Here is a 23,318-nt window from a genome sequence, read left to right on the forward strand (position 1 = left end):
CCCACCCCCACGCCCCCCCACCCCACGCCCCCCCACCCCACGCCCCCCCCCCCCCACCCCACGCCCCCCCACCCCACGCCCCCCCACCCCACGCCCCCCCACCCCACGCCCCCCCACCCCACGCCCCCCCATCCCCCACGCCCCCCCATCCCACGCCCCCCCATCCCACGCCCCCCCATCCCACGCCCCCCCATCCCACGCCCCCCCATCCCACGCCCCCCCATCCCACGCCCCCCCATCCCACGCCCCCCCATCCCACGCCCCCCCATCCACGCCCCCCCCATCCCACGCCCCCCCATCCCACGCCCCCCATCCCACGCCCCCCATCCCACGCCCCCCCCATCCCACGCCCCCCCCATCCCACGCCCCCCCATCCCACGCCCCCCCATCCCACGCCCCCCCCATCCCACGCCCCCCCATCCCACGCCCCCCCCTCTCTCCCTGTTGCCCCCCCTCTCTCCCTGTTGCCCCCCCTCTCTCCCTGTTGCCCCCCTCTCTCCCTGTTGCCCCCCCTCTCTCCCTGTTGCCCCCCCTCTCTCCCTGTTGCCCCCCCTCTCTCCCTGTTGCCCCCCCTCTCTCCCTGTTGCCCCCCTCTCTCCCTGTTGCCCCCCCTCTCTCCCTGTTGCCCCCCCTCTCTCCATGTTGCCCCCCTCTCTGTTGCCCCCTTCCATGTTGCCCCCCCTCTCTCCATGTTGCCCCCCCTCTCTCCCTGTTGCCCCCCTCTCTCCATGTTGCCCCCCCTCTCTCCCTGTTGCCCCCCCCTCTATCCTCTCCCTGTTGCCCCCCCCTCTATCCTCTCCCTGTTGCCCCCCCCTCTATCCTCTCCCTGTTGCCCCCCCCTCTATCCTCTCCCTGTTGCCCCCCCCTCTATCCTCTCCCTGTTGCCCCCCCCTCTATCCTCTCCCTGTTGCCCCCCCCTCTATCCTCTCCCTGTTGCCCCCCCCTCTATCCTCTCCCCCCCCCTCTATCCTCTCCCCCCCCCTCTATCCTCTCCCGTGCCCCCCCCTCTATCCTCTCCCTGTTGGCCCCCCCTCTATCCTCTCCCTGTTGCCCCCCCTCTATCCTCTCCCTGTTGCCCCCCCTCTATCCTCTCCCTGTTGCCCCCCCTCTATCCTCTCCCTGTTGCCCCCCCCTCTATCCTCTCCCTGTTGCCCCCCCCCTCTATCCTCTCCCTGTTGCCCCCCCCTCTATCCTCTCCCTGTTGCCCCCCCCTCTATCCTCTCCCTGTTGCCCCCCCCTCTATCCTCTCCCTGTTGCCCCCCCCTCTATCCTCTCCCTGTTGCCCCCCCCTCTATCCTCTCCCTGTTGCCCCCCCCTCTATCCTCTCCCTGTTGCCCCCCCCTCTATCCTCTCCCTGTTGCCCCCCCCTCTATCCTCTCCCTGTTGCCCCCCCCTCTATCCTCTCCCTGTTGCCCCCCCCTCTATCCTCTCCCTGTTGCCCCCCCCTCTATCCTCTCCCTGTTGCCCCCCCCTCTATCCTCTCCCTGTTGCCCCCCCCTCTATCCTCTCCCTGTTGCCCCCCCCTCTATCCTCTCCCTGTTGCCCCCCCCTCTATCCTCTCCCTGTTGCCCCCCCCTCTATCCTCTCCCTGTTGCCCCCCCCTCTATCCTCTCCCTGTTGCCCCCCCCTCTATCCTCTCCCTGTTGCCCTCTCTCCCTCTCCCTGTTGCCCTCTCTCCCTCTCCCTGTTGCCCTCTCTCCCTCTCCCTGTTGCCCTCTCTCCCTCTCCCTGTTGCCCTCTCTCCCTCTCCCTGTTGCCCTCTCTCCCTCACCCTGTTGCCCTCTCTCCCTCACCCTGTTGCCCTCTCTCCCTCACCCTGTTGCCCTCTCTCCCTCACCCTGTTGCCCTCTCTCCCTCACCCTGTTGCCCTCTCTCCCTCACCCTGTTGCCCTCTCTCCCTCACCCTGTTGCCCTCTCTCCCTCACCCTGTTGCCCTCTCTCCCTCACCCTGTTGCCCTCTCTCCCTCACCCTGTTGCCCTCTCTCCCTCACCCTGTTGCCCTCTCTCCCTCACCCTGTTGCCCTCTCTTCCTCACCCTGTTCACCCCCTCTCTCCCTCACCCTGTTCACCCCCTCTCTCCCTCACCCTGTTCACCCCCTCTCTCCCTCACCCTGTTCACCCCCTCTCCCCCTCGCCCCCTCTCTCCCTCGCCCCCTCTCTCCCTCGCCCCCTCTCTCCCTCGCCCCCTTCCCCCCCCCCCCCCCCGCCCCGCCCCGCCCCGCCCCGGTACCCACGCCCTCCCAAGCCATTGCGCAGGCGCGCATGCTCCAGCGCGCCTGCGCAACGCTGCCGGTTCTAAGAAGAAGGCATGATACCTAGCCCCGCCCCCCTGCAGGCAGTCTCCTCCCCAGGGAGACTACGCTGCGCCACGCCACGCCACTCCATGCCATGGTCCAGGAGGACCGGAGAATTGCTGCAGAATATTCCGGCGCACCTTCGAGCCCAGACAGGTCACGTAAGACTGAGGTGCGCCGTTTTCACCAGATGCCGAAACTTGGGCCCTAAGTCCCTCGACGTCCAGGGGACTCTCGAATTATTAGTCCCACCCTTTTTCTTTAAGGGCATATGTTTGGCCTGAGCCTTCCAGATTCCTCCTTGAATGCCTCCCACTGATCCGACACTGATTTACCCACAAGTAGCTATTTCCAGTCCACTGTGGCCAAATCGCTCCTGAACTTAGCAAAATTAGCTTATCCCCAATTTGCAACTTTTAATCCAGACCTATCCTTGTCCTTATCCATAACCAACTTGAATCTGACTGAACTATGGTTACGCACCCAAGTGCTCTCCCACTAATACCCCTTCAACCTGCCCAGCTTCATTCCCCAAAACTAAATCCCAAACCGCCCCCTCATGTTGGGCTTGTTACATACTGACTTTAAAACATTCTCTTGAATGCATTTCAAGAATTCCGCCCCCTCTATACCCTTCACATTAAATTTGTCCCAATCAATATTTGGATAGTTAAAATCCCCTACTGTTACTACCCTATGGTTTTTGGACTTTGCAGCAATTTGCCTGCATATTTGCTCCTCTATCTCCCTCTCTCTGTTTGGGGGTCCATATTACACGCCCAGCAGTGTGATCACCCCTTTTTTATTTTTCAATTCGACTCCTATGGCCTCATTTGATGATCCCTCTAACATATCATCGCTCCTCACCGCTGTAAGTTTATTTAATCACTACCTCGACGCCCCCCCTCCCCCTTTTTTTATCCCCTCTCCCTTTTTTTATCCCCTCTCCCTTTTTTTATCCCCTCTCCCTTTTTTTATCCCCTCTCCCTTTTTTTTATCCCCTCTCCCTTTTTTTATCCCCTCTCCCTTTTTTTATCCCCTCTCCCTTTTTTTATCCCCTCTCCCTTTTTTTATCCCCTCTCCCTTTTTTTATCCCCTCTCCCTTTTTTTATCCCCTCTCCCTTTTTTTATCCCCTCTCCCTTTTTTACCCCCTCTCTGTCTTGTCTAAAAATCCTATAACCAGGAATATTGATTTGCCAAACCTGATCCTCTTTCAGCCATGCTTCTGTAATGGCTATAATGTCATACTCCCAAGTATCTACCTGTTCTCTTAGCTCATCCGCCTTATTCACTATATTCCTTGCATTAAAGCATATACCATTTAGCACAGGAAGACCTCGTTGATTACTACTTACTAACCCTTGTTTCCTCTGTCTTACAGATTCATTTTCTGAATTCTTGCTATCCACTTTCCACTTTACTTTCTGCCCTATTGAATTCATTCTTGGGTTCCCATCCCCCTGCCAAGCTAGTTTAAACTCTCCCCAACAGCACTAACAAAACTCCCCACAAGGATATTGGTCCCGGCACTGTTGAGGTGCAACCCGTCCGGTTTGTACAGGTCCCATCTCCCCCAGAAGCGGTCCCAATGCCTCAAGAATTTAAAACCCTTCCTCCTACACAAACTCTCCAGCCTTGTGTTCATCCTCTCTATCCTTCTATTCTTGTACTCATTAGCAAGAGGCACCGGTCGTAACCTGGAGATATATCAGCCATAGTTTTGTTGTTTAAAAAATATATAAAACCATTAAATATACTGGGATAGAATTTCTTCAGGGAATCTCTATCTCCCTTTGTAACTTAGGCCATTTCTCTGGGGTTCCTGCTGAAGTTACAGTGGAAGATTGGAAGAACCCCTGTGGAAATTCCAGGTGAATGTTCCCATGCATTTGATACTTTGGCATCACAAGCACTGACACACTTCTAGTACTTAGTCCAGGTGGAGTTTTTTTTATTTTGTGTGGCTCAATGGTGTGAATCAGCAGCTTATTCTTCACTGAAGTGGAATCAGTCTCAACTCTCCGTTTTTGGCATGAGTGGGAATCATGCTTTGTTTCTCAAGCCCACCCTCCGGCCATTGTAAAGTCCAGGAATGCTGAGGTCAATTGTAGCATCTAACCTCTGCCATAGTTAACTCGGCATGGTCCAGGGATCAAAACTCGAGCCTTTTTACTCTGTCAGGCTCAGTGCCAGGCTTTGGGAGACCTATTTGTCAACTGAGCTATTGGGGAGAATGGATGTTTTCCAACTAACTTGGGATTGTGCTTGGATGTATATAACTTAGTATTTAGCATGTAGTTACACATTGTCAATTCTGTGATGTCCAGTTGTTCAATGCAAGCAATATGGAGTTTCTAAATTGCTTGTTCCAGGTATATATTTTGTCAGGTCTATTTAGTGATTTCTTCAGTGACTGGTAGCTTCTTTCCTATGATCCTCCTCAGAATCTGGTCATGTTTGTGTCTATTTGCAGCAATAATAGGTGACTGTTAAATCTAAAGTGATAACTTGCTCTATTAATAACAACTATGAAGAACTTGCATTTATGTAGCACCGTATTATGGTTTTGGGGTGCCTTAAAGTGCTTCACAACCAGAGAGATATCATCAGTTATGTAGGAAAATGCAGCAGGCAATTTGCCTGCAACAAATCCCACAAACCAGTTGACTGACTGACTTAATCTAATTTTGATGATGTTTGGAAGAGGAATGTTGGCCAGGGCACAGGGAGAATTTACTTTTTTCGAATAATGCCATGGGGAATCCTTTAAGTCCACCTGAACAGGCAGCCATGACTTTGGTTTAACATGACATCTGAAAGATAATAACTTTTATTTATATAGCGCCTTTAACATAGTAAAACATCCCAAGGTGCTTCACAACTATTTTACAACACGTTAGATATTGACCATTGAGGGAAAGAGAAAAAGCGTGAGAAGGAAGTGTAAAAAGAAGTTAAAGGCTCTGGTCCGAATGGATGGCATCTCCAACAATGTAGCACTCCCTCAGTGAAATGTCAGCCGTGTTACTTAAGTCCAGGAGTAGAGCTTGAACCAAAGCAAAAGTGCAACCAACTGATCCAAGCTGCCACTAACTTATGTATACAGGTATATCTTAATGCATATGTTGTAATAAGTGTATCACTCCTGTTCCCTGTCTGCTGAAGCAATCTGGTAATGGAACTCAATCCTTCAAGAGATTAAGCCTTCATGCAAGTTGCTTATGTTCCTTAGTCTATCATATGCTAAATATGGCATCAAGCTGTGCAATTTTCAAACTCCAGTTCACCAGTTAAGTTTAAATGTGTATTCGCTGTGGGTTTTTTAATTAAAGCTTTCTTGTAGCTTAGTTTAGTTTTTTTCCACATGTGTAATTGGAAAAAAAAAATGCATGTGTTGATTCAGGGATCTGCTTCGTAATGGGGACATGTCAGTCGGAAGCAAGTTGTTTTTCATTCAGGCGTTTTTGTTAAGCAAACAAAGTGTTTGACATGTTTGCATCAATATGTCTAAGCGCCTAAGAAGTGAAGTCATTAACTAATCCTTAATGACAGTTTTGCATTAAGTGAGACAAAACTAGCCCATTGAACTGCTATGATTGGGGCCTGTTGTGTAGCAATAGCAGAAGGATACGTACATTCTATGTAAACTACTACTTATACTCATTTGTTTAAAGTACTCAAATCCATTTAATGGATCCTTGCCAATATTGCCTCAGAATTTCACCTGTAAAACAACAACCCAAGTTTCGGTTGCTATAAACCATCAGTTTTTCCATTTGAATGTAAGTAAATATTCACCCTTTTCTTGAATGTTCTCATCAACTAAATATCCATTAACCAACTTTGTACTGTATTTTTAACAGAGCCTCTGGCTGTTGTCAACTTTGTAGCAAGAACAGCTTTGTTAAATTGAGTCAATAAGGTGTTGCATTAGTCTAGGTAATTATGACTGCTGTATAAACTGAGACAGACATTACAAGCTTAGCATAAAAACACTAGCAGTTGTCTTGGGAAATGCAGTGGTTGCTATTGTGAAAGTCAGATGTGGGTTTCTGGCCATAGTTCTCCACACAGAAACCCTGATAACTTCAACTAAGCTATTAGGGGAGGGGTAACAGACATTGAAGAATAAGCAATTTGACACAGACAGGGAGGGATGGGTGAATTTCTTCATGCTCCACTTGGCTATCTATCATCAGCTAACTCATGAGCAGCATTGACAGAAGCTTGGGGGTAAGTCATTTGTCCAATTTCTTATGAGGAATTGTGTGTGATGCAGAGATTTAAACAAGGGTGGGTGAGAATTGTAGGGGGAAGAGATTACTTTAGGTAACTGGTTCATTTGTGATTTTTTTTTTTTAAATGGTGGAATTCTATCAGTCAGTAATTGGGCTGTCAGGGCAATGAGGTAAATTAACAGAAATAATTAGTTGCAATTTTTTTCTGGAAGTTGATTTTGATGCAGTTTGCTTCAAAAGTTTATTTTCGTGCAAACTTGTGCATTCTTCCACAAAAGTTTATTTCCAACTTTGGTTGGAAACTATAATGTTGGTTTGATCTTTTGCCAGTCTCAAGTAGAAGCCATTTGGAGATGCGCTGAGGAGAGGCACGAGGCCTTCTAAGAGAAGGTCGTTCAGCGAGTCAGCATAATTTTTGGATATCACTTTGGCTGAATGGCAAAAGTAGATGACCTGTTCTCTTGGGTGCGGAGTAGCAGGTACTAGAAGATTTTGAAAGATTTTCTAATCAATGGTTTAGTAAATCTTAAAATAAGGTTTTAGTAATTCTTATTTTAAAAAGGAAACTGTTTCATATAACTTCTGCAGATTATAGCTTACTGAAGTTTATTTGTCATTTACATCCATTAGCAAGGATTGGCAAAATGCCTTTTGCACAAAATAGCTCTTCATGCTTTGGGTCCAAGGTTGCAATAAATATTATACTAATGATGTCTGGCATTTGTATGTTCCTGGGTCAATTCATTTTAAATTAGCTAACAAAGAGATAGAAGCAGAATCCATATGACTCAAGATAAAGGTTAGGAAGAGATCAGTCACATTATATGGGGTATACTACAGTCTACCAAAAATTGGAATGGAAGTGGGAGAAATATGTAGCCAAATCTATGAAATTAGTAAAATCACCATCAAAATCATGGGAAATTTCAACTATCTCCAAATAAATTGACAGAGAGAGAGGGTGAAAGGTAATGGAGTTTTTACAGTGTGTACACGACTCCTCTCTGACCCAACATGTAAGAAGCCCAACAAGGGAGGAAGCACTGATAGACTTAGAACCGGAGCAGATCAGAGAAATGTGGGAGAATAGGAGTAGTGATCACAATAGAAGATTTAAGATAATGATCATGACAAATATGGATATGGACAAAGACTTAAATAATTGGGGGTGGGGGGGGAGAAATATTGATGGCTATAGAGGTAGAACAATGGTGAGCAATATTTTAAAGAGATTGGAAGTTAGGAAAAATATATTCCACTAAAAATAAAAACAAACTAGCCAAGGATGAGATGCTATGGATAAATAGACGTGAGGATTAAATTGAATCTAAAGGAAATGGGTATGCAAAGTACATGAACAATAAAGGAGAGGATAATGAAAGGGAATATGATGTGCTAAAAGAGATAAAATAGACAATTAGGAAGGCAAAGAGTAAATATGAAATGAAAAAAAACAAAGCATATAAGAAGAAATAGTGAAGTATTCTATAACCTCATAAGTAAGATGAGGAGAATTAAGAAAGGGATCAGGCCATTGCAAAGTGAGCTACCAGAAGATACTGAAATGGCAGGAATATGAACAGATACTTTGCCTCAGTTTTAACTGAAGAGGCTAACAAAGAGGACATGATGCTCGTAGAAGTCAAGAGGGACATTACAACAGTTATGATAGAATGAAATGTGATACTAGACAAACTAACCAAACTTGAGGACAAAGCCATGGGTCTAGATTGATTACATAAGTAAGAGAGATAAGATTACATCCACAGATACTCAAAGGAACTAGGGTGAAGACAGCAGTGGCACTAGTATCCATATATAAAAAAAGAATAGTGCCCAGAGGAGGGTGGACTGCAAATATCATTCCGATCTTCAAAAGGGAAATGGAAGTAATTCAGAGAACTATAGACAAGTTGGCTTAACAATAGTGGTAGGAAAGGGTTGGTGCTGTTCCCTGCATTTCTCTTGCCGTTGTCGCGCCGTAAATATCATGTCCATTGTACCCCCATAATGGATGAAATCCGCACTGTGGCTCCGGGAGGAGCTCCTCAGCCACAGGGAGAAGATGGTTGAGGAGGATTCTAACGATGACTTTCCCAGTGGCTGATATCAGGCGATTCCTCTGTAGTTGCTGCAGTCAGACTTGTCCCCTTTTTTAAAGATGGTCACGATTACTGCATCTCTGAGATCTCCCGGCATGCTCTCCTCCTTCCAGATGAGAGAGATGAGGTCATGCATTCGTACCAATAGTGACTCTCCGCCATACTTTAGTGCCTCAGCGGGGATTCCATCTGCTCCCGTTGCCTTATTGTTCTTAAGCTGGTGGATGGCCTTTTCTACCTTGTGCAGGGCTGGGGTTTTGTTGAGTTGGTGTGGGTAACATGCTGCGGGATGGAGTCGAGGACACTCGAGTCAAAGGCAGAGTCTCGATTAAGGAGATCTTCGAAGTGCTCCTTCCAGCGGGTCCTGACTGCCTCGGTGTCCTTGATGAGTGTTTCCCTGTTCTTGGCCAGCAGTGGTATGGGACCTTGGGTGCTTGGGCCATAGATGGCCTTGACTGCGGTGAAGAATCCTCGCACATCATGGCTTCTTTGACCTTACAAAGGCATTTGACACTGTCAATCGCGAGGGACGATGGAGCATCCTCCTCTGTTTCGGTGGCCCCCAAACGTTTGTCACCATCCTCCGCCTGCTCCACAACTACATGCAAGCCGTGATCCTGACTAACGGATCCACCACAGACCCAATCCACATCCGGACCGGGGTCAAGCAGGGTTGCGTCATCGTGCCAACCTTCTCAATCTTCCTTGCTGCAATGCTCCAACTCACACACAACAAGCTCCCTGCTGGAGTGGAACTATGTTCAACCTTTGTCTCCAGGCCAGATCCAAGACCGTCCCAACCTCTGTCATTGAGCAACAGTACGTGGACGCCGCTTGTGTCTGCGCACATTCAGAGACTGAACTCCAAGTCATAGTCAACATTTACACTGAGGCGTACAAAAGCACGGGCCTTACATTAAACATCCGTAAGACAACGGTCCTCCACCAACCTGACCCCGCCACACAGTCATCAAGATCCACGGCGTGGCCCTGGACAATGTGGACCACTTTCCATATCTCAGGAGCCTATTATCAGCAAGGGCAGACATCGACAACAAGGTTCAACACCGCCTCCAGTGAGCCAGCGCAGCCTTTGGCCGCCTGAGGAAGAGTGTGTTCGAAGATCAGGCCCTCAAATCTGGCACCAAGCTCCTGGTCTACAGGGCTGTAGTGATACCCATCCTCCTGTATGGCTCAGAGATGTGGACCATATACAGTAGACACCTCAAATCGCTGGAGAAATACCACCAACGATGTCTCCACAAGATCCTGCAAATTCCCTGGGAGGGCAGACGCACCAACGTTAGCATCCTCGATCAGGCCAACATTGAAGCACTGACCACACTCGACCTGCTCCGTTGGGCGGGCCACATTGTTTGCATGCCTGACACAAGACTCCTAAGCAAGCGCTCTACTCGTAACTCCTACTCGGCAAGCAAGCCCCAGGTGGGCTGAGGAAACGTTTCAAGGACACCCTCAAAGCTTCCTTGATAAAATGCAACATCCCCACCAACACCTGGGAGTCCCTGGTCAAAGACCACCCTAAGTGAAGGAAGAGCATGCGGGAGGGCACTGAGCAACTCGAGTCTCATCGCCGAGTGCATGCAGAAAGCAAGTGCAGGCAGCGGAAGGAGTATGCGACAAACCAGACTCCCCACCCACCCTTTCCTTCAACGACTGTCTGTCCCACCTGTGACAGAGACTGTAATTCCTGTATTGGACTGTTCAGTCACCTAAGAACTCACTTTGAGTGGAAGCAAGTCTTGCTCGATTTCAAGGGACTGCCTATGATGAATGATTGGTAGGAAAGCTACTAGAATCTTTTCTAAGAGATGAGACAATATAAGTTTTTTTTGAAGTCAGCATGGATTTCTAAATGGAAATAGTGTTAAACAAACCTTGTTGAATTATTTGAAGAAGTAGCAATGAGTAGACAAGGTGATGCAGTGGATGTGATATACACGGACATTGAGAAGGCCTTTGTTAAGGTGCCACAAGAGACTCGTGAAAAAGGTCAGGACGTGGAGTCGGGGGCCAGGTATAAGAATAGATTGAAAGATGGTTACAAAACAAAAAACAGAGGATAGGAGTTGTGGGAGGTTTCTCAGAAGAGAAGTGGAAAGTGATATCCCACAGAGATCCTTGCTGTTCACCATATATGGTGTCGCAATTTGCAGATGGTACAAAATTGAAGTGTAAAAAAGATTTACAAGGATGTTACAAGATTGAGAGGAAAGATCGAGCAGGCTAGGGTTCTTTGGAAAAGAGAAGAAAGGTAACCTGATGGAAGTAATTAAAATTCAGATTGGGTGGATGTGTAGAAATTGTTTCTACTTGTGAGTGAGTACAAACAAAGGGACATAAATATAAGCTAGCCATCAGCAGATCAAGGAAAGAATTTAGGAGGAATTTCTTTACACAGAGTGGTGAGAATGTGAAACTCGCTGCCATTTTGAAGCAGATTGCAATGGCCCAGAAATCCCGGTCAGCTGCTTCCCAAGGGCGATCGGGTAAAAAACTTAAAAAAAAGAAGCACACTTACCTGAAGCTGCTGCGCCCACGTGAGTTCCCGGTCCTGAGGCCTCCACTGACTGACTGCGGGTCGCAGCGTGTGCACGTCAGGACATGCGCAGGGCTGGAGCTGCCATTTTGAAGCAGATTGGTTCATGGCTCTAGGCAGCCAATCAGCTAAAGTATGTTCTCATTCATAATATTCATAAAACTCCCGTCAGTTGGAGTTCGCATTGTTATGAATGCGAAACCCCTCCCCCAAAAAGAGACATTAATAAAAAATAGAAAAAATACACTACATAGTTAACATTAATTTAAATTAAAGTTATTTATGTATTATTAATATATATTTTCCGATTTATAAAAAAAAATTAAGTTTTTTTTAAATTATGCTTTAAAATAAATTTAACATAGTGGGCAAGGTTTTTAAAAATAAAATATGTTTTTTTAAATTTATCATGATTTAAGCGTGTTTTAAAACTCTTACACCTGTAAAAATAGGCTATGCTCCTGCTTTTATCAGGCGCAAGAGTTTTCAGGACATTTGCTGGACAAGATATGGGTACACACCGAAATCTTGCCCATGCGAATGTCCTGGCTGCTAAGATGCGGAGGATCTGTCAAGCTCCAGCTTGACAGATCGGAAAAGCCGGTTTTCAGCGCATGCGCATTGTGCACTGAAGACCGGCTTTTGCGATATCTTCCCGGGTCCGTACACACTCCGTATGGGAGGCCGGAATTTCTGTCCCATTGAAACATTTGGGGGGAGACTTTATGCACACATGAGGGAAAAAGGAATAGAGGGAAGTGGGGCAGGGCCAAAAGAGGTCATTGGAGTGTGGGGAGGCATTGTGACGTATAGACACTGGCCTGTTTCTGTGCTGTAGATTCTATGTAATTCTATTTCAAGTTGGTTTGATTTGAGATGTTGGTTTTTCACAACCTTCATTTTATTTTAAAGAGCTATCCAATTAGTCCCACTCCCTTGTTCTTCCCCCATAGCCCTACAAATGTTTTCTTTTCAAGTATAAATCCAATTCCCTTTTGAAATGGAAATTATTTTTAGTTTTTTGGAAATATACTTGATTTGAATTGAGTACCGCCGTAGATGTCAAATTCTCAACACTCTTAACTTAGTCTGTGTGCTGTTATTTAAATGTATAGCTTCTGATGCTGTTTGTAGCAGTCTAGTCAAAGTTTATGCTATCGCTTTAATACAGTGTCATATATAGCTGCATTCCAAGATCTATCTGAATGGTATCTCTCTCAATTTGGGGCTTGCAAAAAACTTTAATTCCTGAGCCTCTATCTCCAGAATGGCTTCGGAGTTGACTTTACTGAAGCCCAATTCTGAATAATATGGTTTTGACATCTAAAGTGGGGCGGAGGGGAAGAGATCCCAGAGGCTCAGAAACGACTGAAAATTAAAATGGGGTGTATTCAAAATAATGGGAATATTAAAATTTTAGTAGTGAGGCTTAATAGTGATAAATCTGCTACTGACAGCTCATTAGCTTTATTTGTTTAATACCAGAGTTTGTTTTAGCAGCCCACTGCATGATATGGACATTTAAAATGATGGCAGGAGGCATCCAGAGCTCGGAGGTTAGACTTTGGGAATGAGAAAATAGGATGGAGCTTCAGAGCAGGAGTGCAAGGATGGCAATCTGTCTCCTACAGGTGCAGAAAGTAAGCAGATTCTAAGGCTGGGGAGGAAGCAAACCTTCAGGCAGGAATCCAAGATAGAATACTGTTGCGGTGTTTACTTTCATTGATTTGGTAGATTCCATATGGTTGCTATTTTGCCGTTCCAGGTAAATTAAATAGACAACCAAAACTTTTTATGACACTCAAAAGTTAAAAGCAGTTAGTATTGGCATCAAATCACTGAAAACACTAGCCGCATATTCCGATTCTGCTTTCCGCTTTCCTCTTCACATACATGACTATTTCATTTACAAGATCTTGTTAGTTTATCCAGGTCTGAAAGGCTGAAACACCAAATTAAAATTTCTTGCAATGAAAATACCCTTTTTGAAAAAATAAATATTTAAATAAAAGTCCTTTAATCCGAAGGGTGGGCTGGTACGGTGCTGGTTTATCTGACAATCAAACTGATTCCTATTGATTGATTTGTTTAACTGGTTTTTACCCATGGTTTAGCATACTTGACACGCATAGTGTAAGGGTGAAGCAGATGGCTGAAAATCATTTGTAGCACTTTAAAAAAGAAACATTTTAATGTGCAAGTGTTCCAGTCACAAAGATGCATGAATAATGGATTAGGAATTGTGCTTGTTGCTTTAACATAGATTTTGGAATTAATGGTTATTAAACGGAGTGTAGACCAAACGAGAATTTATTGTGATTTTTATAACACGGGAGGTACAGGTCTTGGAGGCTAAATGTAGAAGGATAATCTTATCTATTTACAGACTAGTGATAAAGCAGAAAAATATACATTTTTATTACGGTAAATGCAAGTGTAGACAATGGCAATTTGCACTAATTTATTCAAGCAAATTTATGATATTCTCTAATTTATGTTCCTATTCTTGCCTCCTGGCAATGCATCAGTCACTGAAGCTTCGGGGTGTTGCTAATGAAGTAAGGAAATCTATAGACCAAGTAAAGTGGGATATAAACGCTGGAGCTATTCCTTGATCATTTCAATAATAATTCCTATATCACTTGGGGTGCAAAGAAAACTCTAATCCCCTGCACTGAAGACTTGGCTAGTGGCAAACCTGCTGAGTAAAACTTAATGCATTGGCTTCACAAACCGACTAACTGACTAGAAGCTGAATTTAAAGGGGCACTCACCTCAGGTACTTTGGGTTTAGATAATTAGGATCTGTGTGCCATTGCAAGTAGTGCATTTTCAAGTCTGTTCTGAGCTTCCAGTTTGCTTGTTTAGTTTCCCCCTCCCCAGTCCCCTCCACCCATTCTCCTTGCCTCATTAAGCACTCACTGCTTATGTTAGATGCTGATTTTGCATCACTCCTTTTAATGGACAAACTGTCGGAGGAAGAGGAGCAGCAACAGCCTGAAGAACCAGAACAAGCAACAGCTGGGCCAGTTAGAAGACAGCAGGTGAAAGGGTGGGCTGCTCATAGGAGATATTACCGAGCCCGAAAGTCTATAAGAGAGTACGCATTGTCACTGACTTATGCAGCATGTAGCAGGAGGACTTGCTGCCTACTGGATCAGGGGGCCATGCTTTGCCAGTGGATGTCAGTCACCGCCGTCCTTAACCTTTTTTGCCACAGGATTCTTCCGGGCTGGGCTGCCACAAATTTGAGTTGTACAAATTGGCTGGATGGTTCTGACTCGCAGACCTAGGAATGCTTAGATGTGTCTTAAAGAAACATAATTAACATGCAACTGGAAAGACAGAAATTTAAGACTGGGAGAGAATGACTGAGGCACAATTGATGCACATAGTGGAGATCATTGAAAGAGAACTGTAGTGTATTTGCTTCATGGATTCTTGGTTTAATAATTCAGAGCTATACATTTCCTGTTTAAAAAATAAAACTAGCTGGTTTATTAGCAAAGATTTAACAATCTGAACACTACCAGTTCATCCACCAGGCTCACAACTGTACACCTCATCGTGGAGAACCTGAACTCAATTAACTGGGGTTTTATTGAGTCTTGTGAACATCAAATGACTGACTAAGCCACTCACAGTGCAACAGCTCCACAAGTCTCTGACCATGCTCAAAGGTGCATACATTACAAGAATTAATAATCGGGCAGAGGTTTGGAGAGCAAGCAAAAGTTACTTAGTGGAACGAGAAGTTTTTGGGGTCCAATATATAGTATTTTCTTACTAATGAGCAAATTATTCTAGCTTCATTGTTTCTGTAAATGATTTATGTTCATGCATGTGAGTAGTCAGTAAAACCAATCAAAGACTCAATGAAATGAGGGCATTATGTAGTCTGATTATACTTGAGTATTTTGATGGTACAGAGAAGAGAAATAGAAAAATACGTTTAAAGAATAAAGAGTTGGGGGAATACTTTTTATTCAAAGTACTTGCCCTTTTTAGTAAAATCACGCTTACCAGATATTTCTTCTATTAACAAAAATAATAAATGTCACTCTTCCTGCTGGCATTGATGCTATTGACCAGGGGCTCCCTCCTTGATGACAACTCTGGTGGCATGAATTATGGGCAGGCATTTCAAACATGAGACGAGGCTTCAAACCAGACTGAGAGCTGCTCTGGATTGGACAATCCTGGGAAATTGTAGTACAGGTTGGGAATATTAATATCTCTGTGTGCTGTGATTTCCTGGAGTCTGGTGGCTCCAGAGCAGACTTCTGTCCAGTTTGAAGTCTCACCTTTGTGCAGTTTGCAAAGAAACTGCTGCAGGCTTCACATTGATGCTTCCGATAATTAGCATCCCTGGAGTTGCTTAACTGGGAGAATGACCCTATTGAGGATCTCCAAGGCAGTAATGCAATTGACATTTTTAATAAAATGAGAACAAATGTTTTTGTTCAAAGTATTCCCGTTGACTAGTTTCCTTCCCCTTCAGTTTATTAGGTTGTACGTTCATTCATAAAATTAATCCTGTATAATGAGAGGAGGAAAAAATGTATGCCATATCTGTAATTTCACTTTTTTCTTGAGACATTCATACTAGTATTAAGGGATTTAGCAGCTTTGAAAGTGGATAACTCCCCAGGCCCAGATGAAATGTATCTCAGACTGTTAAGAGAAGTAAAAGGGGAAATAGCAGACAATCTGACCATCATTTTTCAATTTCAATTGGAAGGGGGATAGTATAAAAGCAGCGAAGTCCTGCTACAACTGTACAGGGTATTGGTGAGGCCACACCTGAAGTACTGTGTACAGTTTTGGTCTCTGTATTTAAGGAAGGATATACTTGCATTGAAGGCTGTTCAGAGAAGGTTCACTAGGTTGATTCAGGAGATGAGGGTATTGACTTATGAAGATAGGTTGAGTAAGTTGGGCCTATACTCATTGGAGTTCAGAAGAATGAGAGGTGATCTTATTGAAACATATAAGATAATGAGGGGGCTCGACAAGGTGGATGCAGAGAAGATATTTCCACATAGGGGACATAGTCTCAGAATAAGGGGCCTTCCATTTAAAACTGAGATGAGGAGGAATTTCTTCTCTGAGAGTTGTAAATCTGTGGAATTCTCTGCCCCAGAGAGCTGTGAAGGCTGGGTCATTGAATATATTTAAGGCAGAGATACAGATTTTTGAGCGATAAGAGAATAAAGGGTTATGGGGAGTGGGCAGGGAAGTGGAGCTGAGTCCATGATCAGATCAATCATGATCTATTGAATGGCAGAGCAGGCTCGAGGGGCCAGGTAGCCTACTCCTGCTATTTCTTTTGATCTTATGTTGCTCTGATGACAGATGTGGTGCCGGAGAATTGGAGGACTGCTAATGTTTGTTTAAAAAGGGAGAAAGGGATAGACTGAGTAATTACAGACCAGTCAGCCTAACCTCAGTTGTGGGAAAATTATCGGAAAGAATTCTGCTGGACAGGATAAATCTTCATTTATAAAAACACGGATTAATTGAGGACAGTCAGCGTGGATTTATTAAGGGAAGGTCGTGTCTGACTAACCTGATTTAATTTTTTGAGGAGGTAACAAGGAGGGTCGATGAGGGTAATGCGTTTGATGTAGTGTATATAGATTTTAGCAAGGCTTTTGATAAAGTTCAACATAGCAGACTGGTCATGGAAGTAAAAGCCAGTGGGATCCAAGACAAAGTGGCAAGTTGAATCCAAAATTGGCTCAGAGGCAGGAAGCCAAAGGGTAATGGTTGATGGGTGTTTTTGTGACTGGAAGGCTGTTTCCAGTGGGGTTCCACAGGGCTCAGTGCTGGGTCCCTTGCTTTTTGTGGTATATAATCAATGATTTAGACTTGAATGTAGGGGGTATGATTAAGATGTTTGCAGATGATACAAAAATTGGCCGAGTGGTTGATAGTGAAGAAGAAAGCTGTGGACTGCAGGAAGCTATCAATCAAATGGTCAGGTGGGCAGAACAGTGGCAAATGAAATTTAATCCGGAGAAGTGTGAGGTAATACATTTGGGGAGGGCTAACAAGGAAAGGGAATACACATTAAATGGTAGGACACTGAAGTGTAGAGGAACAAAGGAACCTTGGAGTGCATGTCCACAGATCCCTGAAGGTAGCAGGCCAGGTAGATATGGTGGTTAAAAAAGCATACGGAATACTTGCCTTTATTAGCCAAGGCACAGAATACAAGAGCAGGGGGGTTATGCTTGAACTGTATAAAGCACTAGTTAAGCCACAGCTATAGTGTACTGTGTGCAGTTCTGATCACCACATTACAGGAAAGATGTGATTGCACTAAAGAGGGTATAGAGGAGATTGACAAGGATGTTACCTGGACTGGAGAATTTTAGCTATGAGGAAAGATTGGATAGGCTGTGTTTGTTTTGTTTGGAACAGAGAAGGCTGAGGGGAGATTTAATTGCGGTGTATAAAATTATGAGGGACCTAGATAAAGTGGATAGGAAGGACCAATTTCCCTTAGCAGAGGGGTCAACAACCAGAGGCATTGATTTAAAGTAATTGGTAGGCGGATTTGAGGGAAAATATTTTCACCCAGAGGGTGATGGGTGTCTGGATCTCACTGCCTGAAAGGGTGGTCGTGGCAGAAACCCTTACCACATTTAAAAAGTACTTGGATGTGCACTTGAAGTGCCGTAGCCTACAAGGCCAAGGACCAAGAGCTGGAAAGTGGGATTAGGTTAGGCTGGATAGTTCTTTGTCAGCCGGCGCGGACACGATGGGCCGAAATGGCCTCCTTCCATGCTGTGAATTTCTATGATTCTTTGACTACTATTCCTGTTTCTGTAACTGACTGGGTGGATCACATGGTAGGCTGATGAAGGTTTTACTTGGACTCATTTGCAGTAATGTATTCGTAGGTTAAACTATAACACAGATATTTGAACTGATTCCATACCAGCTTGATGTCAGCATGAAGATGTATAATCAGAAATCAAAGGCATTAATTTTGCTCCCGTTGTTTCTTATTAAACCCCAAAGCTGCAGCCATTGCTGAGAAGATCCATATCTGTCAAAGCCAATCAATGCTATTGTGGCGGCATTCCACAGATTTTTTATTACCATCACGTTAGTCCGTTTCTATGATGCTGTATTAGATCAAGGTTCACAGCACATTCCTAGCGTTCATCGCAGAGCTTTGATATATATCAGTACTGACTGAACATTTTGACTTTCTGTTCTCTGTTAAAGCTGTCCATTTATTTTAGCTTCCTATGATTGTCAGTTTTGTTATAATGGAATGGTATTTGACAGAAAATAGCCAGGAAGCCACACTTTGAGGGGTGGGGCGGGAGGGGGAGGGGAAGTGGTGAGAGGAGAAGATCCACACCAAGTCAGAAAGTGTGGGACAAAGGCCAGCATGACCTATGGGCAGGGTGCGGACAGTTACCCAAGAAAGAGATTTCTGTACACGAATCCTTGTAGTGTAATAAATAAAACAAGCGAATTAGAAGCACAAATTCAGCTTAAAGGGTATGATGTAATAGCCATTACTGACGCATGGCTACAAGTTGAGCATGATTGGGAGCTAAATATTCCAGGCTATAGGATCTTTAGAAAGGAAATTGGGAAAGGAGTGGGAGTAGCAATATTGATAAAAGGCACAAATAGCACAATAGAAAGAAGGGATTTCAGTAAGAGTGAACGGGCAGTGGAAACAGTATGGTTAGAGTTAAGGGACAGCAAAAGTTGCAAGACTCTGGTAGGAGTTGTCTACAGATCTTCTGATAGAAATGATGTAATGGGGGATGCATAAATATGTAGACCAGGGAAGCATGTAGCAAAAAACAATGTGGTTATCATGGGAAATCTTAATTTCCATAGACTGGGAGAAGAACAACAGCTGAAGTAGTAAAGGCAGTGAATTTTTATAACGCAAGTTTTAAAACCGACAAAGGAATTGGCCATATGGGATTTCGTGATGAGTAATAAACCAGAATTAGTTAACAATCTGATGATAAGGGAGCATCTTGCAAATAGTGATCATAATGTAATTGAGTTTGGTACTATGTTTGAGAGGGAGAAGTGAGAATCACAAACCCAGGTTTTAAACTTCAGTAAGGAAAACTTCGAAGGAATGAGAAATAAATTGGCAACAGTAAATGGAGTTGAGATACAGATCAGAAGAGCAAATATGTAGGCAAATTTCTGAGAAGTGCAAAAACAATAGGACAGTAATAGTATGGGATTTCAACTACCCTAATATTAACTGGGATCAAATTAGTGTGAAAGGTATAGAGGGAGCAGAATTCTTAAAACGCATTCAGGAGAACTTTTTAGCCAGTACGTAGCAAGCCCAACAGGAGAGGGGGCGGTTCTGGACTTCGTTTTAGGAAATGAAGCTGAGCAGGTGGAAGAGGTATCAGTGGAAGAGCATTTTGTTGGTAGTGATCATAATTCAATTAAATTTAGGGTAGTTGTGGAAAAGGACAAAGATAGACCAAAAATAAAAGTTCTCAATTTGGGAAAAGTTAATTTTATTAAGCTGAGATGTGATTTAGCCAAACTGGACTGGAAACAGCTACTTGAAGGTAAATCCGTGTCAGAGCAGTGGGAGGCATTCAAGGAGGAGATAGTGAGGGTTCAGAGCAAGTATGTTCCCTTAAAGAAAAAGGGTGGAACTAACAAATCTAGAGCCCCCTAGATATCAAAGGCCATACAGGGTAGGATAAAGGAAAATAAGGGAAGCTCATGATAGATACCGAGGGCTCAATACTACAGAAACCCCAGAGGAGTATAGAAAGTGCAGGGGTGAAATTAAAAAGGAAATTAGGAAAGCAAAGATAGGGAATGAAAAAATATTGGCAAGTAAAATCAAGGAAAACCCAAAGATGTTTTATAACTACATTAAGAACAAAAGGATAACTAAAGAAAAAGGCCTATTAGGTACTGTAAAGGTAACCTGTGTGTGGAGGTGGAAGATGTGGGTATGGTTCTAAATTAGTACTTTGCCTCTGTTTTCATAAAAGAGAGGGATGATGTAGACATTACAATCAAGGAGGAGGCGTATGAAATATTAGATTAAATAAACATAGTGAGAGAGGAAGTATTAAGGGGTTTAGCATATTTGAAGGTGGATAAATCGTCAGGCCCGGATGACATGTATCCCAGGCTATTAAGTGAAGCAAGAGAGGAAATAGCAGAAGCTCTCTGACCATCATTTTCCAATCCTCCCTGGCTGAAGGTGTGGTGCTGGAGGACTGCTAATGTTGTACCATTGTTTAAAAAGGGAGAAATGGGTTTGGCCGAGTAATTACAGTCAGCCTAACCTCAGTGGTGGGACAATTATTGGAAACATTCTGAGGGACAAGATAAATCTTCATTTAGAAATACATTTCTAAAATACAGAATAAATATTCAAAGTGGATATAAACCAAATCTGTCTTTTGTGTTTTTCTAAACCTTTTTAGGTGAAGTCAGTGATCAACCTTCTCTTTGCTGCATATACGGGAGACGTGTCTGCACTCAGAAGGTAAGGTTTTCCATGGGAGTCATGGCATGTAGACTCGCTTGTAAAGCAAGTCTACATGCCATGTTTAGCCAAGTGGAGATGGCACCTAGTGTATGCAAGTATTTTCATAGCATAATCTGGGTATTGGTGTGCTTTTGTCTTTTTGATGTAGGCAAAGATCTCTGATGTTGTTTTCACTACCAATAATAGACAGGAAACCTGCAGACAATGAAAAAATCCACAAGTTCCATCGATAGCTAGTGGATTCTACACACGCCCAGCCTTCCCTGTGTGCATGGCACCTCTAAGCTGTGAATTTATGTAATGAGCAGAAAGAGGTTTTAAGAAATTACTGGCAGTTAGCATTACCATTACCCTTATCACATTAAAGTTATACAAGAGATATTACTAAACCCAATCTTTCATGATGCTAATCTTTGCATAGATCACTAAATGATGTAACCACTAAGCAGCAAAACCGGAACTGCATTAAGTTCTTTGGTCCACTGATTTTAGTGGATTAAAAGGAATTAGAGGAAAGATTGAATTAAATTTTCCACAACAATAAATGCTGGCTCTAAATAGCTGCAATACTGTGTCTGCCTATTGAGGTCACATATTATGCGGGAAAATTTACGCTGTGCATTTGGATGCCATTTTATGTACTGTGGCATTTGTCCAAACATTTGTGAAAAATATATTTTCTTAAACACCCTAAGAAGATACGTTTGGGTTTAAAGAGCTGTTAATGTACTAAGTTATTGTAAACCTTGTCATCTTTAGGATTTTCTTTTCAAAATATGTTACTTGCCGATGTCTTGATTTATTGGTGTATTCAATTTTTTTTTTAAATGGCTCATATCTGATAAATGAAAATAGTTTTGTAGGTCACAAATACTGTCATTTCCAGCTACTAATTTTCTGTGGTATCATTTTAATAACTTATTGCTGGATTACACTGTGCTGTATTTACAAAATATGTTGACATCTAACAGCAATAGAAAGGGACTGCTGCTCTTTTGTAATTGCTGTATACTGTGTAAATGGGTATTTGGTGACTAGTTTCTTCGAGGCTTCCTTTAAACTCAGTATTTGACTAATAGTTCAGTAATTCTTAAATAAATGGAAGTTTTTGAGACTCAAAATACAGGCATCAAGACTACATCAGGTAGGAACGCAATCCAAGTGGTCACCACACCAACCTTTTATTAAAATTGAAGATCGGAATAATCACACACTGCAACTGATCCCATATAATTCTAATGTAAAAGACTTAGCCATATCCTTTGCTGTTTAGATGGCTAATTACAGACATGGGCTGTGGTCTATTTCCTGCGATAAAGCAAGCAGTCTTGCCACAAACACTACAGTATGGTATTGTCGGAGGATGTGGATCAGGTGTACAACATGGGTGACGATCTCGCTTTGAAACCAGCTTTTGGTCTTCTGAAACTGACAGTAGTAGACAGTAACTGACAACGGGCCTACCTTGCTGTAGTTCTTTAGATTCTTCTAAAAAAAAATTTAGGCACACTAAAGTAGCTGAGCAGCTTGAACTCTCTTTGTACTTCAATATAACAGCCCTGCTACTCTGTGTCTGTGGGCTTGTATTCAGAGACTCCAGCCCTGCTTCTCGGGCTGGAATTTTGCCAGCGCTCGGAGGATGGGATCGGAGGCGGGTCAGCTGTTAAATTTAAAATGATTGATGGCAAGTCAGGACGCCACGCTACTTTCCCAGATGTCGGGTCTGTCGACGCTGAACAGACCGGCATGCAGCGGCAGAGGAGGCAATTTAAGTGATTAAGACCTTGTTAAAAGACGATTAAGGACAATTTTGAGCTGAACTTATCATTTACCAGGTTTTCCACAAGGTTCCCACTGCTCGGGGATCACATCAGGTAAGTACGTGAGGAGTTGTGCCACTATGAATTAATTTCTTTACCTGACAGCTGTAAATGTGCTATAAAAGCTCCCATCTCACAGCTGTTCACTTTCCAAGTTCAGAAGCTGTTGCTTACTGAATTTGGAAGGCACATTGATCTTTATGCAGCTTGCAAGTATTTGGAGCAATCTCTCTATCCAGTGTCACCTCATTGGAAAATCCCTCTCACCATTGACTGATCGCTTCTGTCATCTCACGTTCACCTGCCATCTATTATTGGTATCGGTGCCCTTGAAACTATCTCACCTTGGTCCTCAGAATCCCACCACGATCAACCCCAACACCAGCAGCACCAGGCACACCAGCAGCACTAATAACACCAACCTTCTACGCAATCAACTGATGCTGCACAGGGCATCAGTACCCGACCGCATTGCTGCCCGGGATATCAGGGATGGCCTTGCCATGGCAGATTTACTTCACTTGATGTTATACACCCTGACTACCACATGATGCGCCAGGTTGGCACCACCCCACACCAACTCCATAAAGCATCCTTACAATCCTGAAGCCATTCCTTTCACACACATCATTGCAGGAGTTACCATTATATCTCACCATTCACTGCAACTATCTAAGCCACTTCCAAAGATGCACACACATCTGTCTAAGAAGGTAGAGTGTTGAAAATAAATATTTAAATGTTTGACAACACATTAACAGAAACTCTACATGAACATTG

The 23,318-nt window shown here is 44.0% G+C and overlaps 1 protein-coding gene across 1 annotated transcript in view; it reads left to right on the forward strand.

The window, feature by feature from the left end:
• glsa (glutaminase a) overlaps nt 1–23,318 on the forward strand; it is a 113,406-nt gene that overhangs the window by 74,343 nt on the left and 15,745 nt on the right. The window contains exon 15 of the mRNA XM_070875876.1: nt 20,654–20,715. Coding sequence (XP_070731977.1) covers nt 20,654–20,715 — 62 coding nt within the window. The remainder of the gene's footprint in view (nt 1–20,653; nt 20,716–23,318) is intronic.

The sequence above is a fragment of the Pristiophorus japonicus genome, chromosome 3 (genome assembly GCF_044704955.1).
Source record: "Pristiophorus japonicus isolate sPriJap1 chromosome 3, sPriJap1.hap1, whole genome shotgun sequence".
Lineage (NCBI taxonomy): Eukaryota > Metazoa > Chordata > Chondrichthyes > Pristiophoridae > Pristiophorus > Pristiophorus japonicus.